The sequence below is a fragment of the Salvelinus alpinus genome, chromosome 1 (assembly GCF_045679555.1).
Source record: "Salvelinus alpinus chromosome 1, SLU_Salpinus.1, whole genome shotgun sequence".
Taxonomy (NCBI): domain Eukaryota; kingdom Metazoa; phylum Chordata; class Actinopteri; order Salmoniformes; family Salmonidae; genus Salvelinus; species Salvelinus alpinus.
The window spans coordinates 34,199,563-34,223,715 of NC_092086.1; the positions used below are offsets into that span (position 1 = coordinate 34,199,563).

At 40.2% G+C, this 24,153-nt stretch overlaps 1 protein-coding gene across 2 annotated transcripts in view; it reads right to left on the reverse strand.

The window, feature by feature from the left end:
• Positions 1-7,084: 7,084 nt before the first annotated feature.
• Positions 7,085-24,153, reverse strand: part of LOC139574138 (adhesion G protein-coupled receptor E5-like) — a 36,111-nt gene continuing 19,042 nt past the window's right edge. For both annotated transcript variants that reach the window (XM_071398347.1, XM_071398356.1), the window contains 9 exons: positions 23,820-24,010; positions 23,436-23,600; positions 22,757-22,951; positions 22,176-22,393; positions 21,974-22,040; positions 21,784-21,875; positions 21,449-21,617; positions 20,863-20,964; positions 7,085-12,170 (listed from right to left, as the gene is read on the reverse strand). In XM_071398347.1, the coding sequence (XP_071254448.1) occupies positions 12,129-12,170; positions 20,863-20,964; positions 21,449-21,617; positions 21,784-21,875; positions 21,974-22,040; positions 22,176-22,393; positions 22,757-22,951; positions 23,436-23,600; positions 23,820-24,010 (1,241 nt within the window). In that variant the 3' untranslated portion in view covers positions 7,085-12,128. The remainder of the gene's footprint in view (positions 12,171-20,862; positions 20,965-21,448; positions 21,618-21,783; positions 21,876-21,973; positions 22,041-22,175; positions 22,394-22,756; positions 22,952-23,435; positions 23,601-23,819; positions 24,011-24,153) is intronic.

Consider the following 24,153-nt stretch of genomic DNA (forward strand, 5'->3'; position numbering starts at 1 on the left):
GTATATCACATTCCAGTTCACCTGTTCTCCAAATTATAGGAGCTAACTGTTCCAGATGGAAGTAACCGCAGGTGCACATGTTTCGGTCTAGTTAATTTTGAATGAGAGAGTGGAGACCAGGCCAACAGATTTGGGAGTATTCCAAAGAGTCTCATCCAGGGGATGTGTGGCGATAAGGGAATCCCAGCTACTCCGTAGGCTTTTAGAGCAGAGTGGAGCTTAAGGTTAAAACAAGAAGTCCCTGGGAGATAATATCATTCTTTGAGGTCTTGAAAAGTTTGAAGACCTGAATTGTCAAATAAATTATTTCTACTAGACCATTGATGAAAAAACAAGGGGTTTGAGCCTGATAAGATTAGGCTATTATTCCTGTGAAAAGGGAATGAGATCATGAGATGTCTATTGGCCTGTCTCCACATCCACTTCATTTAGCAATTATTGGACCCATTTGGAGACATAGAATAAGTCTTATAGTCTAATGGGTTTTATTAAAGCCTCTTCGATGGGATGCCTTGTGGCTTCATTAGTAGGATCTAGAAAAGAAAAGTAAAGTAATATAATTGAAAGTTAGTTAAAACCATTCATTTAAACGGGTGTGTCTTGAGGATAGAAATTTAAACTACAAGATTATGTCATCATGGTACCGAGTTTTCTACATAGACAATCTGTAGAAAAAGGCCATCCTGCTCCTCTCCTCTCTACTTCTAACTAACTTCCCCTCACAGTCCTTTCAATTTCCCTTCAGTCTCTTTAGTTTGGCTGCTCAGCCTAATTATTCCTCACTTATCAAAGCCCTGCCATTCCCAACCAATCAGAGCACTTGGAAATGCGCATCTGGACACTGCACCCGCCCACTCGGGTCAGAGTGTTGTCGTCATCCAAAAGGGGGGGGGGGGGGGTATATAATATGTACATGTAGGTAGAGTTATTAAAGTGACTATGCATAGATAATAACAGAGTAGCAGCAGTGTAGAAGGGGGGGGGGGGGGGGGCAATGCAAATAGTCTGGGTAGCCGTTTGATTAGATGTTCAGAAGTCTTATGGCTCGGGGGTAGAAGCTGTTTAGAAGCCTCTTGGACCAAGGCTTGACGGTCCAGTACCACTTACCTTAGGTTAGCAGAGAGAACAGTCTATGACTAGGGTGGCTGGAGTCTATGACAATTTTTAGGGCCTTCCTCTGACACCGTCCTGGATGGCAGGACGCTTGGCCCTGGTGATGTACTGGGCCGTACGCATTACCCTCTGTAGTGCCTTGCGGTCGGAGGCCGAGCAGTTGCCATACCAGGCAGTGATGCAACCCGTCAGGATGCTCTCGATGGTGCAGCTGTAGAACCTTTTGAGGATCTGAGGACCCATGCCCTCTTCACGACTCTCTTGTTGTGCTTGGACCATGTTAGTTTGTTGGTGATGTGGACGCCAAGGAACTCTCAACCTGCTCCACTACAGCCCAGTCGATGAGAATGGAGGCGTGCTCGGTCCTCCTTTTCCTGAAGTCCACAATTAACTCCTTTGTCTTGATCACGTTGAAGGAGAGGTTGTTGTCCTTGCACCACACGGCCAGGTCTCTGACCTCCTCTCTATAAGCTGTCTTGTCACTGGGCAGCTCTCGGCTGTGCTTCCCTTTGTAGTCTGTAATAGTTTGCAAGCCCTGCCACATCCGGCGAGCGTCGGAGCCGGTATAGTACGATTTAATCTTAGTCCTGTATTGAAGCTTTAACTGTTTGATGGTTTGTCGGAGGGCATAGAGGGATTTCTTATAAGCTTCCGGGTTAGAGTCCCGCTCCTTGAAAGCGGCAGCTCTACCCTTTAGCTCAGTGCGGATGTTGCCTGTAATCCATGGCTTCTGTTTGGGGTATGACCCCATGTTGTAAGTGTAATGCCATTTCCCATTTATTCATGTACATGTGTATATTACATAGTTATACACTTAACTAATACTGTTTACATGTGTGCATATATTTCCCTTATGCAGGGGAAAACCACAACAGTAAGATTTGAAGTAATTTGGATTACCACACATAAAGAACTTTGAGGGTATCAGCTGTGTCTGTGTGATTGTGTTGATTACCAAGTGTTCAGTATGGGCCTCAACATCATGTTCTGACCGGACAGCACTATAGTGGGCAAAACCAAACCAATCAGTTATAAGTACATAGCGGGTAAGGGCATTCACAGCCAACCGCTCAGACGGGTGAGGAAATACCAGCCAACTGTTTTTACTCAATCCTTGTATAAAATATGTTGAATTTCTACTTTTGAAACAACGTCAGATCTTCAATGTTATATCCACTATCAGAAAAAATAGTCTGGAAAGCACCACCTACTGGACATTTCTACAACTATCCCTTTGGTCTCCTTTCCAGAGTTTTAACAGAGCCCTGCTTAGATTTTATATTTGTCACTGACTACCACCAATGTGCTATCATGAAAATGATTATTGAGAGATCTCTTAATAACTAAATAGATTCACTGTTGCTATCAAAGTCATTCCAAAGGGTAGGTTTAACAGAGCAAATGAAATGTAACCATACTTCATAAAGCATAATGATCAATGATTCTATTTAGGCCTATAGCATTTGTGAAGTCATCAACAACTATTGTTTGAATTCAAACCAGGGTTCAACTAAATCTATATAATACAAATAGGCATAAGGTTTCAAGCATTGGTTGATTTCAAATTTAATCTACGAGTTAATAATAAACATGTTGGATTCATGTCTTCATCTCAACCTGTAACATTCGTCGTCTGAAGATGAGGAATCATCGGACCAAAGTGCAGCGTGGTAAGTGTTCATGTTCATTTATTAAAACAGAACACTAAAACAAAGTAACAAAGAGAATGAAACAAAACGAAACAGTTCTGTCTGGTACAGACACAAAGACAGAAAACAACTACCCACAAAACACAGGTGGGAAAAGGCTACCTAAGTATGGTTCTCAATCAGAGACAACGATAGACAGCTGCCTCTGATTAAGAACCACACCCGGCCAAACACACAGAAATAGAAAACATAGAACACAAAACATAGAATGCCCACCCCAACTCACGCCCTGACCAAACCAAAATATAGACATAAAAAAGGAACTAAGGTCAGGGCGTGACACAACCAAAAATCTAAGGTAGCCCTTTCCTGCAGCCAAATCACCCTCTAGTGGCCTCATGGGTGGAATGTTATTGATATTTTAATCAACATAAACCATTTTTAAAGTCCGAAAATCCGGAGTTTCTTTGTCGAACTGTTTTGTTATATTTCAGTCTTCTGTGATGTACAGTTGAAGTCGGAAGTTTACATACACTTAGGTTGGAGTCATTAAAACTCGTTTTTCACTTATAATTCACTGTATCACAATTCCAGTGGGCCAGAAGTTTACATACACTAAGTTGACTGTGCCTATAAACAGCTTGGAAAATTCCAGAAAATGATGTCATGGCTTTAGAAGCTTCTGATTGGCTAATTGACAGTCGTTTTAGTCAATTGGAGGTGTACCTGTGGATGTATTTCAAGGCCTACCTTCAAACTCAGTGCCTCTTTGCTAGACGTCGTGGAAAAATCAAAAGAAATCAGCCAAGACCCCCGAAAAAAATTGTAGACCTCCACAAGTCTGGTTCATCCTTGGGAGCAATTTCCAAACGTCTGAAGGTACCACGTTCATCTGTACAAAGAATAGTACGCAAGTATAAACACCATGGGACCACGCAGCCGTCATACTGCTCAGGAAGGAAACGCGTTCTGTCTCCTAGAGATGAACGTACTTTGGTGTGAAAAATACCAATCAATCCCAGAACAACAGCAAAGGACCTTGTGAAGATGCTGGAGGAAACAGGTACAAAAGTATCTATATCCACAGTAAAACGAGTCCTATATCGACACCGCTCAGCAAGGAAGAAGCCACTGCTCCAAAACCGCCATAAAAAAGCCAGACTACCGTTTGCAACTGCACATGGGGACAAACATTGTACTTTTTGGAGAAATATCCTCTGGTCTGATGAAACAAAAATTGAACTGTTTGGCCATAATGACCATCGTTATGTTTGGAGGAAAAAGGAGGGGGCTTGCAAGCTGAAGATCACCATCTAAACCGTGAAGAACGGTGGTGGCAGCATCATGATGTGGGGGTGCTTTGCTGCAGGAGGGACTGGTGCACTTCACAAAATAGATGGCATCATGAGGTAGGAAAATTATGTGAATATATTGAAGCAACATCTCAAGACATCAGTCAGGAAGTTAAAGCTTGGTGGCAAATGGGTCTTCCAAATGGACAATGACCCCAAGCATACTTCGAATGTTTTGGCCAAATGGCTTAAGGACAACAAAGTCAAGGTATTGGAGTGGCCATCACAAAGCCCTGACCCCAATCCCATAGAAAATTTGTGGGCAGAACTGAAAAAGCGTGAGATACACCAGCTCTGTCAGGAGGAATGGGCCGAAATTAACCCAACTTATTGTGGGAAGCTTGTGGAAGGCTACCTGAAACATTTGACCCAAGTTAAACAATTTAATGGCAATCTACCAAATACTAACTGAGTGTATGTAAACTTCTGACCCACTGGGAATGTGATGTAAGAAATAAAAGCTGAAATAAATCAGTGATAACAGTGATAACACGTTGTTTTATAAATAGAAAATATCTGACATTGTATTCCAATTTGAACTTTGTTGTTATTTAAATGGTTGAAACCACATTTATAACAGATTTTGATGACAACTACACCAAAAATCAAACACTGTTTTTCAATTGTAATTTTGTTGTGCTTTTAGATGGTTTTTAGATGGTTAATAACACATTGGGAATTCCACACACTTCTGGCTGTCTTTTTGAGTGGGTGAATAAAGGTTGAAATCTCATAGATCAACATTTCAACCAAATATTACACACATTTCCACGTTGAAATTATGAAGGTATGCCCAGTGGGGTGATTGTGTTCCATCTGAGCAGATGAAGAAAATTAACAGCAGAGAGAGGGAAGTAAGTGCTTCTTTATTCCTATCCATCTTCTGCTCTGTATGGGACCCCTGGCCAGGTGAATAGCACTAACACAAAGGGCAGTTGGAGTTGGAGAGAGGGATAGAGGAGGATTGGAGAGAAGGGTAAATATAGGGAGAAGAGAAGAGAGAAAGTTGGGGTTGCAGGCTGTGATAGTGACCTTCATTCAATGATTTATATATACACTCTAGATGACTGGCAGGGGGCGCTGTTTTGAGCCTACAAGCCTCCATCTTGGCACTCCCCCACCATTGTTACAAATATTTTGTAAGCTAAAGAAATGTATTTATTTAAGTCTTGTTTTTGCCATGTTTATTATATTAATGCATAATTTTAAATTATATTTTGTGAGCTAAACATAAACATTTAAAATTGTAAAATATGTTAATGCATTTTCCTTAAAGTATCCTTTTTAGAAAGTACTGTACTTACTGTCCCCACTACAACAACACAAATACTTAAAATATTTTCCTGCAGTCAATGACCAAAAGCGCCCTCTAGTGTCCTTGTGGGTGGAAAGTTATTCATATTTTTCATGATTTAATAATGAATAAACATTATTTTTTTAAATCCCGCCTGAAAATCTGGTGTTTCTATGTCATTGTTTTAACATTTTGGCTACGAATAAATCAACTTCTAAATTAGCAAATATTCTGCGCAGAACATATGCACGCACATTCAGTTTCTACAGCCTTTGACCTTTACAACAATGTACAACATGTTCTATTCGGTTGAAGTATTACGACATAACAGACATAGCATGTATGCGTATCCCTCCCTATGCAGTGATTTAGCGTGTGTTGTATCTATCTTTTTGTATCTATCTGGTAAACAATTGGATAGGTCTTTGTCATTCAACAGCGTCATATTCTGTCTATCCTTATAGTATTTCAGTCACATATACATGGCCTGTATTGCCCATCCCCCACCAAAATGATTTGACCCTGACAGTTGCTGTTCAGCATGGAGGCTTGTTTTGGTGGAAGACGCATTCAAGCAAGGGATGGCCTCATTCTGCTGGGTAGACACTTGTAAGTAGCACCATTGGATATGTTTATTGATTATTGGTGTTATTGGTGTTATTGTTATAGCTACAATGTGTAGTTATTGCTATAAATGTTAGTTACATAGTGCATTCAGGATTCATAGAACGCCATTGTAGCCGGTAACATAAGACACATTATAATGCGAACACAAAGTTCAGATTGAAATATATTATATAACAAAATGCGTCTGACATGTAAATATGGAATTCTGTCAGCTCTGTTTATGACATTTATTTTGGTCACAGAAAATGTATAACTTTATCGCCGGAGAAAATTGAACTAGAGATGCTAGTCTGCCAAGAGACTCAACTAGCAATTCCATCACTTCCTGTAAATTGCGCTTGCGCAATGAAGATTCAGGCAGAAGTCACTGGAAGTAATCTTATTTTGAGTAAAAGTTGAGTATCATGTTTTTCTATTTAGTCTAGCTCGCACAAGTCGGAGAATCTTCTATCGACTACTTTCCATTCCCTGTCCACTGTCATAAAAAACAAAAAACATGTTTATTTCGGCCTGTTCAATGTGAATTGTTCAATAGCATAAGCAGTTTGAAGCATATTTGATTGGAAACAAGTTGCTGTGATAATGTTAGGCCTATCTGTCTTAGGGCTGGTTAAGGCTACCACACATTTTGGGGCTTTTTCTTCCGCTGGTCCTGGGGCCCTTGTTAAGGTCAACGGCATCATGAACTCTACAAGTACCAGGACATTTAAGTCAATAACCTAGTTGCCTCTGCCAGCAGGCTGAAACTTGGCAGCAAGTTGATCTTCCAGCAAGACGATGACCCCAAGCACACATCAACATCTACAAAGAAATGGTTAATTGGCCACAAAATCAACATTTTGCAATGGCCATCTCAGTCTCCGGACTTGAACCACAATGAACACCTGTGTTTTGAATTGAAGAGGGCAGTCCATAAGTGCAGACCGAAGGACATCAAGGATCTGGAAAGATTCTGTATGGAAGAATGGTCTAAGATCCCTCCCAATGTGTTCTCCAATCTCATAAAACATTATAGAAAAAGGCTAAGTGTCAATATCCTCGCAAGGGGATTTAAAAAAATGTATTTCACCTTTATTTAACCAGGTAGGCCAGTTGAGAACCAGTTCTCATTTACAACTGTGGCCTGGCCAAGATAAAGCAAAGCAGTGTGACACAAACAACAAAGAGTTACACATAGGATAAACAAACATACAGTCAATAACACAATAGAAAAATCAATATACAGTGTGTGCAAATGTAGTAAGATTAGGGAGGTAAGGCAATATATAGGCCGTAGTGGCGAAATAATTACAATTTAGCATTAACACTGGAGTGATAGATGTGCAGAAGATGAATGTGCAAGTAGAGATACTGGGGTGCAAAGGAGCAAAAATAAATAACAATATGGGGATGAGGTAGTTGGGTTGGCTATTTACAGATGGGCTGTGTGCAGGTGCAATGATCGGTAAGCTGCTCTGACAGCTGGTGCATAACGTTAGTGAGGGAGAAATAAGACTCCAGCTTCAGTGATTTTTGCAATTTGTTCCAGTCATTTGAAGCAGAGAACTGGAAGGAAAGGTGGCGAAAGGAGGAGTTGGCTTTGGGGATGACCAGTGAAATATACCTGCTGGAGCGCGTGCTACGGGCGGTGCTGCTATGGTGTCCAGTGAGCTGAGATAAGGCGGGGCTTTACCTAGCAAAGACTTATAGATGATCTGGAGCCAGTGGGTTTGGCGACGAATATGAAGTGAGGGCCAGCCAACGAGAGCATACAGGTCGCAGTTGTGGGTAGTATATGGGGCTTTGGTGACAAAACAGATGGCACTGTGATAGACTACATCCAATTTGCTGAGTAGAGTGTTGGAGGCTATTTTGTAAATGACATCGCCTATGTCAAGGATCGGTAGGATAGTCAATTTTACGAGGGTATGTTTGGCAGTATGAGTGAAAGATGCTTTGTTGCAAAATAGGAAGCCCATTCTAGATTTAATTAGTCTAGAGGTTTGTTAACACAGTGTCCAAAGAAGGGCCAGAAGTATACAGAATGGTGTTGTCTGCGTAGAGGTGGATCAGAGAATCACCAGCAGCAAGAGCGACATCATTGATATATACAGAGAAAAGAGTCGGCCCAAGAATTGAACCCTGTGGCACCCCCATAGAGACTGCCAGAGGTCCGGACAACAGACCCTCCGATTTGACACACTGAACTCTAGTAGTTGGTGAACCAGGCGAGGCAGTCATTTGAGAAACCAAGGCTGTTGAGTCTGCCGATAAGAATGCAGTGATTGACAGAGTCAAAATCCTTGGCCAGGTTGATGAAGACGGCTGCACAGTATTGTCTTTTATCGATGATATTGTTTAGGACCTTGAGTGTGGCTGAAGGGGAACCTATGACCCGCTCGGAAACCAGATTGCATAGCGGAGAAGGTACGGTGGGATTCGAAATGGTCGGTGATCTGTTTGTTAACTTGGCTTTCGAAGACTTTAGAAAGGCAGGGTAGAATAGATATAGGTCTGTAACAGTTTGGGTCTAGAGTGTCTCCCCCTTTGAAGAGGGGGATGACTGTGGCAGCTTTCCAATCTTTAGGGATCTCAGACGATGCGAAAGAGAGGTTGAACAGACTGGTAATAGGGGTTGCAGCAATTGCGGCAGATACTTTTAGAAAGAGAGGGTCCAGATTGTCTAGCCCAGCTGATTTGTAGGTGTACAGATTTTGCAGCTCTTTCAGAACATCAGCTATCTGGATTTGGGTGAAGGAGAAATGGGGGAGGCTTTTGCAAGTTGCTGTGGGGGGTGCAGAGCTGTTGACTGGGGTAGGGTTAGCCAGGTGGAAAGCAAGGCCAGCCTTGGAAAAATGCTTATTGAAATTCTCGATTATCGTGGATTTATTGGTGGTGAGAGTGTTACCTAGCCTCAGTGCAGTGGACAGCTGGGAGGAGGTGCTCTTATTCTCCATGGACTTTACAGTATCCCAGAACTTTTTGGAGTTTGTGCTACAGAATGCAAATTTGTGTTTAAAAAAGCTAGCCTTTGCTTTCCTAACTGCATGTTAACTTCTTGCAACTATAGGGGGTGCTGTTCCGCATTAGCATATTTGGGTCTCCAAATTAAACTGCCTCGTGCTAAATTCTTGATCGTACAATATGCATATTATTGTTATTATTGGATAGAAAACACCTTCTAGTTTCTATAGAAGTTGGAATTTTGTCTCTGAGTGGTACAGAACAATTTCTACAGCACTTTTCATGACAGGGTTCAGATTTCAGAAATTTTTACCTCTGATCTGGAGTCTGTTTTTAAGGCGACAGTGAATGCTATGAAGAAACCGACACTGCCTACGTCTTCCTCTGGGTGTCTGTACGTCATCACGTTTTGAATGAAATCGATGGGACATTCACAGCCATTATAAAAGACTAAAATGTATAGAGACCGCCCTTTCTCGTCGTGCGCCTGAAGCGTGAAGGCCATCGGACTTGCCTCGTTCCAAATCGTTTTTTAGAGAGTGATATTTCTCCGGTCATGTTTTCAGTCGTTATAGTTGTTAAAAACATCATAATGTAGTTAATTTGAACCGTTTTATAGCAATTTATATCCGTTTAGTGCGATTTTGAGGAATTTCTTTGTCGTGCCCTTTTTAGCTTTGGAAACGTTTCGGGGTGTCGGTCGTTGGTGGTGGACATTTCGAAGGACAGAGGACATCTATCGACCAAAAGACGTTTATAACATAGAAAGGATACATTGCCCAAGAATATGATGGAAGAACAGCTCAAAGTAAGCAATATTTAATATGATAAACCGTGTTTCTGTCGAAATATTTTAAACGCATATTTCGCCATTTTGTTTGGTATAGCTTCACCTGGCGAACCCTGTATTGAAAAGTAAGGATAATTTTAAAAATGTAAATCAGCGGTTGCATTAAGAACTAATTTGTCTTTCGATTCCTGTCTACCCTGTATTTTTTAGTCAAGTATATGATTAGCTTTCAATTAAACTAGATCACTCTGATAGATGACGTCAGACATATTGAGGCTTGATTTCCTAGTATTTTTATTGTGTAACCACGGTTTTGTATGGCTAAATATGCACCTTTTCGAACAAACTGTATATGTATGTTGTAAAATGATGTTACAGGAGTGTCATCGGAAGAATTCTGAGAAGGTTAGTGAAAACATTAATATCTTTTGGCGGTGATTACGTTATAGCGCTCTTTGGCTGGAATCGATGCTCTGGTAACGTTTGCACATGTAGTATGCTAACTTATCGATTTATTGTGTTTTCGCTGAAAAACGCTTAGAAAATCTGAAATATGGTCTGAAATCACAAGAACTGGGTCTTTCCATTGCTATGCTTTGTCTATTTTTATGAAATGTTTTATGATGAGTAAATTGGTCATACACGTTGCTCTATCTAGTAATTCTAGTGGATTTGTGATGGTCGGTGCAATTGTAAACTGTGATTTCTACCTGAAATATGCACTTTTTTCTAACAAAAACTATCCTATACCATGAATATGTTATCAGACTGTCATCTGATGGTTTTTTTTATAGGTTATTGGCTATCAATATCTTAGTTGAGCCGAATTGGTGATAGCACCTGAAGGAGTAAGAAACTGATGGAGTTAGAATAGTGGTGTATTTTGCTAACGTGTTTAGCTAATAGATTTACATATTTTGTCTTCCCTGTAAAACATTTTAAAAATCTGAAATGGTGGCTTTATTCACAAGATCTGTATCTTTCATCTGGTGTCTTGGACTTGTGATTTAATGATATTTAGATGCTACTATCTACTTGTGAAGCTATGCTAGCTATGCTAATCAGTGTGTGGGGGGTGGGGGGTGCTCCCGGATCCGGGGTTAGTAGCCGTGAAAGGTTAATATTGGTTCCTAACTTCCCTGAAAAGTTGCATATCACAGGGGCTATTTGATGCTAATGCAGTACACCACAGGATGTTTTTGTGCTGGTTAAGGGCAGTCAAGTCTGGAGTGAACCAAGGGCTATATCTGTTCTTAGTTACATTTTTTGAATGGGGCATGCTCATTTAAGATGGTGAGGAAAGCACTTTTAAAGAATAACCAGGCATCCTCTACTGACGGAATGAGGAAGGTGCACAAAGTATTTAACAATTATTTCTTTAACATATTTTTCTCTGAGCAATTTTATTTTTATAAAACAATATAATTTTATTTTTAGCATACATTATAGCTCATTATTTGTATTGTTTATTTTATGCAGTCTGCTTTATTCATCTTTATCAAGGGTTCCAATAATTTTGGAGGTGACTGTTTATAAGCAATTATAATAAATCAAGGTACTTCAAGGCGAACATTTCTAATTTCTTGTTTTCATACCGTGTGACTCTGACTCGCAAACCCATTGAGGCCCTAAATAACCGGCTGAAATTGCCTTTGTCAGTTTGCATCTTCTGAGATGAGAGACAATCTGATGGAGACTATCCCCACCCATTCAGAGTTTGACGTCTGTACTAAAACAAACAGTTCTGAACCAATCAGAAACCTTTTCAAAACAATTCCACCTCAGATTCAGGTAGACTACACATGCAGTTGCCTTAATCTAAAACGGAGACAGAAAAACATTTCTTAGATATAAAGTATCTTGAACCACATTTAGTTAAACCATGCAGGACTAGTTCACTCTTCTACAGTAGGAGGGGGGTTTCTCATCAGCATTATATAATCCAAAGAATATCAAGGTTGGAAAAAGACACATGAAACTGTGAATAGGAAAATCAGTGTAAAACAATAAATAACTTTGTTATCGTTACTCTTTGGAGTTTTAGCTTAGAATAATATCCAGGCCAGCCCAACGAAAAAGTACAGTAATATTTACAGAATCTTTAAAAAATGTGCACAATACTGCTTAAAGCGAAATATAATTGTCACAAAAAAACGTACATCAACCATCCCATCAATCTATCCTGGTCCTTTTGTGCTCTTTTGGCAAGACAGCACAAACAGATCTCGGACCAGGCAAGCATTAACTTATGCATGTCATTAAACCAGGGTGATTATGGTTTTATAAAACTCCCAGGTGTTGCTAGGAGGTCACAAGGTCAGGCATCATGGGGTCATGTCCAGCAACCAGCGTCCAGCCCCCTAGATCTGAGACTCTCCCGTCTTCTGGGTGCTCTTGGATGTCTGAGGGACACAGACAGAGAGAGGGCAAAGACAGACAACAACATCAATCAGTTGCTTTTTGATCCTGTCATCACAGTCCTTCATTATTAATGCACAAGTGGCTCTGCACTCTTTCACCCGCCAGACAAAATGCTTCACTTAAAACTTCTTCTTAATAGGGGGCGCTGTTTTCACTTTGCACAAATTAAACGGCCTCGTACTCTGTTCTAGATCATACAATATGCATATTATTATTACTATTGGATAGAAAACACTCTGAAGTTTCTAAAACTGTTTGAATTATATCTGTGAGTAAAACAGAACTCATTTGGCAGCAAACTTCCAAAAAGGAAGTGAAAATTCTGAGAATGGGGCTCTGTGTCAGGGCCTGCCTATTCAACTGGCTTATATTTATGGATCTGTATGCACTTCATACACCTTCCACTAGATGTCAACAGGCAGTAGAATGTTGAATGGGGTGTCTAGCTTGATGTGAGACCGAATGAGAGCTTTTGGAGTGACAGGTCCGCTCTTTTGTCAGTATTCAACTGCGCACCAGGGAACCTCACATTGTCTTCAGAAATGCGTTACGTATACACGACGAAATGCTCTGATTTTATTGGATACATATGAGAAAAACATCATAAAGTAGGATTTTCAACCGAGTTTGACCAGTTTATTCGGCGTTTATTGGGAATTTTGGAATTTTTCGTTCCATGCGCAAGATTTCTTGGGCATGTGCCCTCCACATGGCTAGCCAAAGTTGCTAATTCGACAGAAGAAATGGACATTCTTAAACAAAACAACGATTTATTCTGGAACTAGGACTCCTTGCACAACATTCTGATGGAAGATCATCAAAAGTAAGAGAATATTTATGATGTTATTTCGTATTTTTGTGGTTTGTTTTGGCTCCAACAAGGCGGAGAATTGGTGAGCGCTGTCTCACAATATTGCATGCTGTATGTTGTACTAAAGTATTTTTTTTTAAAAATCTAACACAGCGGTTGCATTAAGAACCAGTGTATCTTTCATTTGCTGCACAACATGTCATTTTTAGTAAAGTTTATGATGAGTTTTTTGGTTAGATTACGTGACTGTCCAAAATTTCTCCGGACAATTTGGTGCATCATGGCTACGTATTCACAATGTAAAACCAGGATTTGTAGCTCTAAATATGCACATTTTCGAACAAAACATAAATGTATTGTATAACATGATGTTATAAGACTGTCATCTGATGAAGTTGTTCAAAGGTTAGTGATTAATTTTATCTCTATTTGTGGGTTTTGTGAAAGCTATCTTTATGGTGAATAAATGGCGTTGTGTGTTTGGCTATTGTGGTGAGCTAATATAAATATATATTGTGTTTTCGCTGTAAAACACTTAAAAAATCGGAAATATTGGCTGGATTCACAAGATGTTTATCTTTCATTTGCTGTGCAACATGTATTTTTCATAAATGTTTTATGATGAGTATTTTTGTATTTCACGTTGCTCTCTGTAATTATTCTGGCTGTTTTGGTGCTATTTGTGATGGTGGCTGCAATGTAAAACTACGATTTGTAGCTCTAAATATGCACATTTTCGAACAAAACATAAATGTATTATGTAACATGATGTTATAAGACTCATCTGATGAAGTTGTTCAAGGTTAGTGATTAATTTTATCTCTATTTGTGGGTTTTGTGAAAGCTACCTTTGCGGTGGAAACATGGTGAAAACATGGTGTTGTGTGTTTGGCTATTGTGGTGAGCTAATATAAATATATATTGTGTTTTCGCTGTAAAACATTTTAAAAATCGGAAATGATGGCTGGATTCACAAAATGTTTATCTTTCATTTGCTGTATTGGACTTGTGATTTCATGAAATTATATTATATGATATCCCTGTCGCGTTAGGCTAGGCTATGCTAGTCAGCTTTTTTGATGAGGAGGATCCCGGATCCGGGATGGTGACTCGTTAGAGGTTAACCCACCTCATTATCTTTAGGGAACTTCAGCTCTGGCCCAGAATCACACATTTGCCTATTTTATGGAAATCATCAAAAATGACAGTTCTTTTCCTCCTTTGTTGTGCTTTGAAAGGTTTTTAAAATTGACTTTGAGCAATCTCACTTGAAGGAAATGACTAGACTGATCACACCTCTGCTCAGGCCTGAACATGATGTCCCAAACCACGGTCAGTAATGATTAACGATTAAATTAATGGACTGATTAATTAAAGATGTCTCTGGATGGGGAAAGAAGTGAGAATTTTACAATGCGCTGTAAAACAAATGTTCCAAATTGGCCGTTAACCTGATAAGAGTGTGCCCTCTGAGAAATTGAGATTGAAGTACCCTGCAGTTTGAATGAATGCACATTTGACTTGTATCTAAATATTCTATATGCTTATATCCTTTGTATAATACAGTAAATGTAATATTTTATGCAAAACTTTAACTTGCAGATCAGCCTTAATAATATTACAGATTCTGTGTTCTATCAAGCAATTTGTTTTCTAATTTCTAATCCCCCTATTATTATTATTATTATTATATATTTTTTTTCAGCACTATCAATCCTCCCCTGATTGGAGAAAACTAACAGCCAACAATACTTATTCTACTGCTACTCACATGTATCTTCCCTCACATATACAGTACACTCTAATCTTAATTCCAACCCTCCGATGTCTACAGACTAACCCATCTTTCCTAGTACACTACCATTTTACTATTTCCTTTTGCAATACATCCTTCTATTTTACTGTGATGTCTTACGAGGGTCTTGAACCTCTCTATTTGTACCATTTCTACCAAGATTACCCTAAAAATAAATACTTTACCGAAGAGTGTATTCATATTTCCCATTGATTGATCATCTGAACAGAGATATGACTTACAGTGGCTTGCGAAAGTATTCACCCCCTGGCATTATTCCTATTTTGTTGCCTTACAACCTGGAATTAAAATTGATTTGTTGGGGGTTTGTATCATTTGATTTACAAAACGTGCCTAGCACTTTGATGATGCAAAATATTTTTTATTGTGAAACAAACAAGAGATAAGACAAAAAAAACGGAAAACTTGAGAGTGCATAACTATTCACCCCCCCTTCCCCCCCCCAAGTCAATACTTTGTATCGCCCCCTTTTGCAGCAATTACAGCTGCAAGTCTCTTGGGGTATGTCTCTATAAGCTTGGCACATCTAGCAACTGGGATTTTTGCCCATTCTTCAAGGCAAAACTGCTCCAGATCATGTGACAGATCATGTGACACTTAGATTGCACACAGGTGGACTTTATTTAACTAATTATGTGACTTCTGAAAGTGGTTGCACCAGATCTTATTTAGGGGCTTCATAGCAAAGGGGGTGAATACATATACACGCACCACTTTTCCGTTTAAAAAAAAATACATTTTATTTCATTTCACCTTACCAATTTGGACTATTTTGTGTATGTCCATTACATGAAATCCAAAATAAAATCAATATAAATTACAGGTTGTAATGCAACAAAATAGGAAAAATGCCAAGGGGGATGAATACTTTTGCAAGGCACTGTAACAACCACTCCTGGACCTGACTCCAAAACCGAGCCACTGAAGGACAGTACCAAAAGAGATCATCTGTTTATTGTTTCCCCATGACAGAGTCTGCACAGGGCTGACTGTTCATTGTGCCATATATTGAGGATTTAGTTTGTGGCAAGAATTTTATATAGTAGTTTACATTGAAAAGATCGGATTGATGCGTCCATTTTTTGTTTTGTATATCAGTTCATCAACCTGGTTCAATGGTATTGGGACATCAAAAACCTGTTCCAACTATCTTTCATTTTATGCTGTATAGTTGTCAAACCTCTCAACCCTATACTGAAACTGGTACATTTTATGATTTATACCTGTCATTTTAAGCCATTCATGGTTTTTCATTGGAGGCAGACAAACCAATTAATTTGTTTCTGTTTTGAGTAATTGTCTCTTCCATTTTTGTGGCAGAGCTGCAATGAGTTGGTTATACTTCTGTATTTATCTCCATACACATTTGTTAATTTCTTGTGTGACATAATTTTACTGTCCTTATTTACATTGTCATTCACAAACATGATACCTTCCTTCTACATTTCTTCCCCCCAAAAATCAGTACATTGGAGTTTAGACATTATTTGCTGTAATATTTGTTCTGCCTCTTCTGGAGGATGACATTTGAATTTTGACCAGCTCTGTATGGCTTCATTTTAAAAGAAGAATACTTTAAACAGGGCTATGTTATCAATCCACCGGCAATGGTTTGTTTTAATCAGTATAAAAGCAAAAAGCTCACTTTTGAAATTGGATGTGCCTCTTAGTATCCATCTGGAAAACCAGTTTGGATTTAGATATCATTTTGGTATAATACAGGCTTTAAGAGAGAGGTTTAATGCCTTAATATCCAAACTCATGTTCGTTATATAAATATAACTTTATAATAATATAAATATTTTTTCCTCGCATGACTTGAAAAAGGATTCTCCTGAAGCCGGTAGAGCCATTAGTAAATATATAAACAGATATCAATAGAGAATGAATCAGGGTAACTTTCCCGTAGATGGACAGGTGTTTCCCTCTCTATGATTTAAGGATCCTATCTATTTTGTTTTCTATCGAAGTTAATAGTTCCAAGATCGTTCAACTTTTCTGGTATATGTACACCAAGTACAAACTTCACCGTCCACCCATTTAATCGGGAGGCCACACAGCAAAGTTAAAGTTTAGAGACCCAATCCATAATATAATACACTGATCATTGGTGGGTTTCGCCCAGAGAAACTATCCAGGTCCTCAATAAGGCCCTTGAAGGTTGAAGATCGAGGACTCAAGACAATCTTGAACCATCGGCGTACATTGATACTTTTCTCTCTAATTCATAAATGTTTTGCCCCTTAAAGCTGCAATATGTAACTTTTTGGGTGACCAAATTCACAAAAAGGTGAGTTATAGATCTGTCATTCTCATTGAAAGCAAGTCTAAGAAGCAGTAGATCTGTTCTGTGAGCTATTTCTATGCTTCCCATTCTTAAGTTGAGTTTTTACGTCTTTTAATTTCAGTTTTGTACACCAGCTGAAAATACAATATTTTTGGTTATGGAACATATATCACAGTGGTTTAGATGGTTCAAGGATGCCCTACACTATATGTGCTTGTTTTGTCACATACTAACATTTGAATTTTAGCAACCAGGAAATGGGGGAGCGATTTCTGCAGTGCAGCTTTAATGTTATCACTAGATCAGATGTTTACAGCAAACAGTTCAATGGCTATAACAAATAAGTCTCGTGACAGAGAGCACATTGTTTAACTCCTCTTGACTATTCAACATTCTCAGAGAAGGAACTGTTATTTATTCTTTTGCATGAAGAATCGTTGTACATTACTTTTACCCATCTTATGAGAGATTCTGCAACAAACAAAAAAATCCAGGCACTTACACAGATTCTAGACAGGATAAAGGGCTTTCTCAAAATCTGCTATAAAGATTAGACCTGGTTTCCCTGCATTCCCGTAGTTTTCAATTATTTCTAGTAGTTGTGTAATGTTGTCTCCAATATATATTCCTTTTAAGAATCCCGTCTGATCGTGATGAATAATGTCTGGTAGGACATTTTTAATTCAAAACATATTTTTTTATATATTTTTTAAAGATACTGGGTCTTTGTACTGCCTTCCTGGCTCCTGCTTCAGTAAGAGAGTGATCATTTACTCTTTGTGTGTCCGACAGGTGGAAATTAATATACGATTAATTAAAACATAATAGTAATGGATCTTTCAGTAGTTCATAAAAAGTTGAATATACAGTGGGGAGAACAAGTATTTGATACACTGACAATTTTGCAGGTTTTCCTACTTACAAAGCATGTAGAGGTCTGTAATTTTTATCATAGGTACACTTCAACTGTGAGAGAAGGAATCTAAAACAAAAATCCAGAAAATCACATTGTATGATTTTTAAGTAATTAATTTGCATTTTATTGCATGACATAAGTATTTGATACATCAGAAAAGCAGAACTGAATATTTGGTACAGAAACCTTAGTTTGCAATTACAGAGATCATACGTTTCCTGTAGTTCTTGACCAGGTTTGCACACACTGCAGCAGGGATTTTGGCCTACTCCTCCATACAGACCTTCTCCAGATCCTTCAGGTTTCGGGGCTGTCGCTGGGCAATACGGACTTTCGGCTCCCTCCAAAGATTTTCTATTGGGTTCAGGTCTGGAGACTGGCTAGGCCACTCCAGGACCTTGAGATGCTTCTTACGGAGCCACTCCTTAGTTGCCCTGGCTGTGTGTTTCGGGTCGTTGTCATGCTGGAAGACCCAGCCACGACCCATTTTCAATGCTCTTACTGAGGGAAGGAGGTTGTTGGTCAAGATCTCGCAATACAAGGCCCCATCCATCCTCCCCTCAATACGGTGCAGTCGTCCTGTCCCCTTTGCAGAAAAGCATCCCCAAAGAATGATGTTTCCACCTCCATGCTTCACGGTTGGGATGGTGTTCTTGGGGTTGTACTCATCCTTCTATTCCTCCAAACACGGCGAGTGGAGTTTAGAGCAAAAAGCTCTATTTTTGTCTCATCAGACCACATGACCTTCTCCCATTCCTCCTCTGGATCATCCAGATGGTCATTGGCAAACTTCAGACGGGCCTGGACATGCGCTGGCTTGAGCAGGGGGACCTTGCGTGCGCTGCAGGATTTTAATCCATGACGGCGTAGTGTGTTACTAATGGTTTTCTTTGAGACTGTGGTCCCAGCTCTCTTCAGGTCATTGACCAGCTCCTGCCGTGTAGTTCTGGGCTGATCCCTCACATTCCTCATGATCATTGATGCCCCACGAGGTGAGATCTTGCATGGAGCCCCAGACCGAGGGTGATTGACCGTCATCTTGAACTTCTTCCATTTTCTAATAATTGTGCCAACAGTTGTTGCCTTCTCACCAAGCTGCTTGGCTATTGTCCTGTAGCCCATCCCAGCCTTGTACAGGTCTACAATTTATCCCTGATGTCCTTACACAGCTCTCTGGTCTTGGCCATTGTGGAGAGGTTGGAGTCTGTTTGATTGAGTGTGTGGACAGGTGTCTTTTATACAGGTAACGAGTTCAAACAGGTGCAGTTAATACAGGTAATGAGTGGAGAACAGGAGGGCTTCTTAAAGAAAAACTAACAGGTCTGTGAGAGCCGGAATTCTTACTGGTTGGTAGGTGATCAAATACTTATGTCATGCAATAAAATGCAAATTAATTACTTAAAAATCATACAATGTGATTTTCTGGATTTTTGTTTTAGATTCCGTCTCTCACAGTTGAAGTGTACCTATGATAAAAATGACAGACCTCTACATGCTTTGTAAGTAGGAAAACCTGCAAAATCGGCAGTGTATCAAATACTTGTTCTCCCCACTGTATCTCTATTGGAATGCCATCAAGGTCAGAGGTTTTTCCCGTCTGAAAGGAGTCAAGTGCCAACCATAGATTGTCCTGTGTAATTAGGCCTTCACAATATTTTTTTGGTGTCTAAAATAGTTTAACATGATTTTTGGGGGAGAAATATATCACAAAACTCCTTGTCAAATGAGGTTTGAGGAACTTGACAAGAGCTTGTTTAAAATATGTTTATCCTTTGGTGAGATAAGAATTTATCCATCTTTGTAACTTTTTCCCTTAGGTTATTTTTGGTTGTGTTTCTATATTGAAGGTTTAGGAAAAACTTCTCCATCCAATTTGCTCTTTTTTTTTTAGATAAGTTAAACACGATTCATCAACACCATTGATGTCTAATGTTAGATTTTCTGTTGTAAGCCTTTTCTCTGTTGACCAATTTTTGAGGGATGAAGATTCAATTGATTGGCCTCCCATATGATAAGTGGATCAGTTGAACCTGTATTGTGTAAGAAAAGTATGTTATGTCCTTAGTTTTTGTTAAGAAAGTTCTGTCAGTCAATAAACCCAGGTAAAATTGTAAATATCCCTGTCCTCGTGGAAAGTCTGTCATAGTTATATGGAGGGATATAAGTTGATGATATGATCGCATTCGATCCTCAATCAATACATTTTTCACTTTTGGCACCATAGAAAAGGATACCAGAAAATAATCAATCCGACTAGCTTGATTAAGCCTCCTCCATGTATATCTTACGAGATCCGGGTTTCTGAGCCAATGTCAGTCAATTCCAACGTGTCCATAATATTCATAATCTCTATGAGCGCCAGAGGGTGATAGTTAGTAGTATGATTTCCTTTACGGTCTACTGACTTACTTAAAACTGTAATAGTGTTATTTGCATCTAATTAGCTTATTATAAATATTTTCAAAGAAGTTTGGATGGTCATTATTCGGTCCATATAAATGTATGAGCCATGTATCACCAAGTAGTATAATCAAAGCAATCCATCTTCCTTGAGGATCTACTTGAACGTATTGCACCTCAAGATCTAGAATTTCTTAGTACTTGACAGAAATAGATTTTACCATCCCATTCTTTTTCCAAGGGAAGTTCGTCAGAATATATTTAATGACTTTCCTGTAAACAATAAATATGGTATAACTTTTACTCGCAGAACTTTGCCTCGCAGAACTTTATCTCGTGTTCGGTGTCACTCAAACTCAACAGTGTTGGGGGCATAAGTACATCATATTGAAGGCCTTTCTGCTCTTTTAGATGTTGGCTACTCAATTAGTAAGAGTTAATACCTGTGATTTGCTGTTGCTTGACTGGTTGGAGGAAAACTCTGAGTACTTCTTCTTCTGTAGTGCACAGACGCTGTCCAGGATCTTGCCATACTCCTCTCTCACCTACAAGGTGCAAAAGAGAGCACTGCATTATGATGCATTTACATGACACTGTTAGCTCCTAAAAAATACTATATAGAATGAGCATAATGGTGCATTTACATGACACTACAACATTCTATGGCAGCCATGTTAGGGGCAGCTCCCCATTAACATTACATGGGGAATATTTAAACAATGCTGAATCCCTCCTCCTTGGCTTTTGTGAGGCCCAAAGGCCCTACTTGGTCCTTGACATTTGGTTTGGCCCGCCAGAAGCTTCCAGAATGAAGCTGTGTTATCAATCCACCGGCAATGGTTTGTTTTAATCAGTATAAAAGCAAAAAGCTATGTATTGATGAACAATGTTAAGGTTTTTTGGTCCGCGGCCCACTACTGAGATTACATTTCATCCCACCAAGCCCAACAGTTTGGACTCATCTGTACGATGGCCATATTAGAACTGCTTCAAGGCCCCTGGTTGACAGAGTCTTGAGTCGTGACGTACCTGTTTAGAGAGCAGGCAGTGCATGAGGAACACTAGGACCCCCTGCAGACTGTTGAGGATGGTGAACAGGTACGACATGACCAGTGTGCTTTCCTCAAACTGGAAACAGCCAAAGATCCACATGGTGCCCAGGACACACAGCTGAGCAACTGCAGTTATGGTGAATGCCCTGCAGGAGGCGACAAATACACATACAGTTATATCGTGAGCATGGGTCACAACATGTCATCTTACAGTAAGGCCTGTTTTTTCCCACATGTTCTGGCCAGGAAAAACAGTGGTCCTTTGTTATGGGCTATAACACAGCCTGTGTGAGAACGTCCGTTCCGGCTCACTTGATTTTGCGGAGTTTGTCAAGGTCAGGGTTCAGGCTGGAGAACTTCTGGGCCAACTTCCACATTGTGATGAGAAAGAAAAACACGTTCACCTAGGAGGGGAGAGGGAGATAAGTAGAACTCTAACATGACACAAAACATTGTAAGTAGGAGTGATGAAACTATTGCACCTTTCATCTGTGATACGCACCATGATGATGATACAGACAGGGCCAAAGAAGCTCCAGATGAATCCATCCTCAAGGTTGAGCCAGCAGCTAAAACACACAACGCACACTTGAGTACCTGATCTCTATAGTACACAACAGAGAAGGTCAGAGAGTCAGACAAATATATATAGGGAATCCAGTCAGGAGATGACACTGTCAGGGATCGATGCAGTGGTCACTCACTGGCGCTCTGTTCCGTATCCTTTGGCGTTGGCGAGGGCAGAGATGGCGACGATGACAGCAGGAACGCCGTAGCCCCCCGCCATCATGTAGAGGGGCCTGAAGGTGGTGTTGAAGACCAGGACCACCATCCTGAAGAGCTGCACTCCCTCCAGACACATCCAGCAGAACGCTGCCAGGAAGAAGAAGTGAAGCAGCCCAGCCACCACCGCACAACCAGCCTGAGAAAGAGAGGAGAGAGGGATGAAGAGAAAGGAAGTAAAAGGGTGAGAGTGATCGAGAAAACTAAATGTGAGCGAAATGACAAATAATGTAGATAGTGATCAGGTTCACAGTACAATAAGTTACCCACAACTGAAGACACAATCGCTGCATACATGAACATTTCTTCCTACTAAAACATTGTTCTCACCACCCACATAGACAGAGTACCTACGCCACATGTAAATATTACACACATTGTCACCTCCTCTGACCTCTCACGCCCAGAAAAGCTCAGTGGAGTTTTCCTTATTCAATCTTGTTCCCGAGGGCAATTCTGCCTCGAGGGCTGAGCATATGTGATTGGTTGGATGCAAGCTTACCTGGCTCTCGGTGCGTGAGATGCCAACGAGGAAGATCAGGTTGGCGATGAAGAGGCTGAGGCAGAGGTGGAGGTGGATGGTATTGCGGGTGCTCTGGATGGAGCGGATCAGGGTGAAGGTGAGGATGCAGATGAAGAGACACAGCAGGGACAGGGACAGGCCCACCCAGGTGATCAGCTGCAGCTGGAATGTGTCCTGGAGGGAGGAATGGAGGCGAAGACACGTCACCATATAGTCACAGCAGTGGAGGCTGCTGAGGGGAGGATGGCTCATAATAATGGCTGGAACGGAGTAAATGGAATGGTACCAAACACATGGAAACCATATGTTTGATACCATTCCACTTATTCCACTCCATTACTACGTGTCCCAGTTAATGTGTCACCAACCTCCTGTGAGTCACAGTAACTGACACAACTTTCATGGATGTGTCTTAATAATATAGACAACATGCCCCTGGAGAAATAATAATGGAGCCCTATCTAGCCAGGCAAGACACAGAACAAATGTAAAACAATAATGGATTCACTGTTCTCAAATGAATGCAAACTTTTAAAAGCCAAACAATCTCCTATTGCACAAGTACATAGAAAGTGAAATGAAACTATTAGAAAAGGCATTGTTCCTGCTCTATCTTACAGCAGAAGTACAGCTAGACTAAAAGAGAAATCCCCCTCACCTTGAACTCATAGAGAGCCATAAGAACAGCAAAGCTGCTGAGATGGTAGCAGGAGCACACAGTGTGGGTGGCATTGGACTGCACCAGGAAACAGCCTCGATCAGACCAGGTCCCTTCTCCCAACTCAGCATCCCAGTACACACAGGTGTAGCTCCCTTCATCTGACTGGGAAACAACATTCATAATTACCATAGAAGAGAAGTAGAAAAACCATGTTAGTCCAGGACACTTCACATAGTGACCATCCAAGAAAAAGCCAAGCAGGTTCATTCAGATGTCTGCATAGATCTTGAAATATAGTGCAGCATATGAAGAAGATTTGATACTGCCACATTCACATAGACCATCATAATGGGATAGAGGGGTAATGTTTTTGCTCCTCACCTCCTTCAAATGGGAGAAGGTGAATGTGACTGGCTCCTTGAGGAAGGATGTGTTCTTGTTACTAATGGTGGCCGTCACCACTTTGGAGTTGATCTGGAAGCTGTGGCCCTCCTGTGCCTTCAGCCCTGAGAAGGAATGGTTGGTGGATGTCTCCAGACCCTTGTAGCTGAGCAGGGACACCGTTGCAAATCCTGAGAAAGCAAATGTTTAAGTCTAGGAGATTGTACACTGTGTACATTCATTTCACATTATATCATTACATTATAAAGATTGGTTCTGATGATTGTGGTGGGATTATGATGGCAGTGTTGAAGCTGATCATGAAGATGAGGAT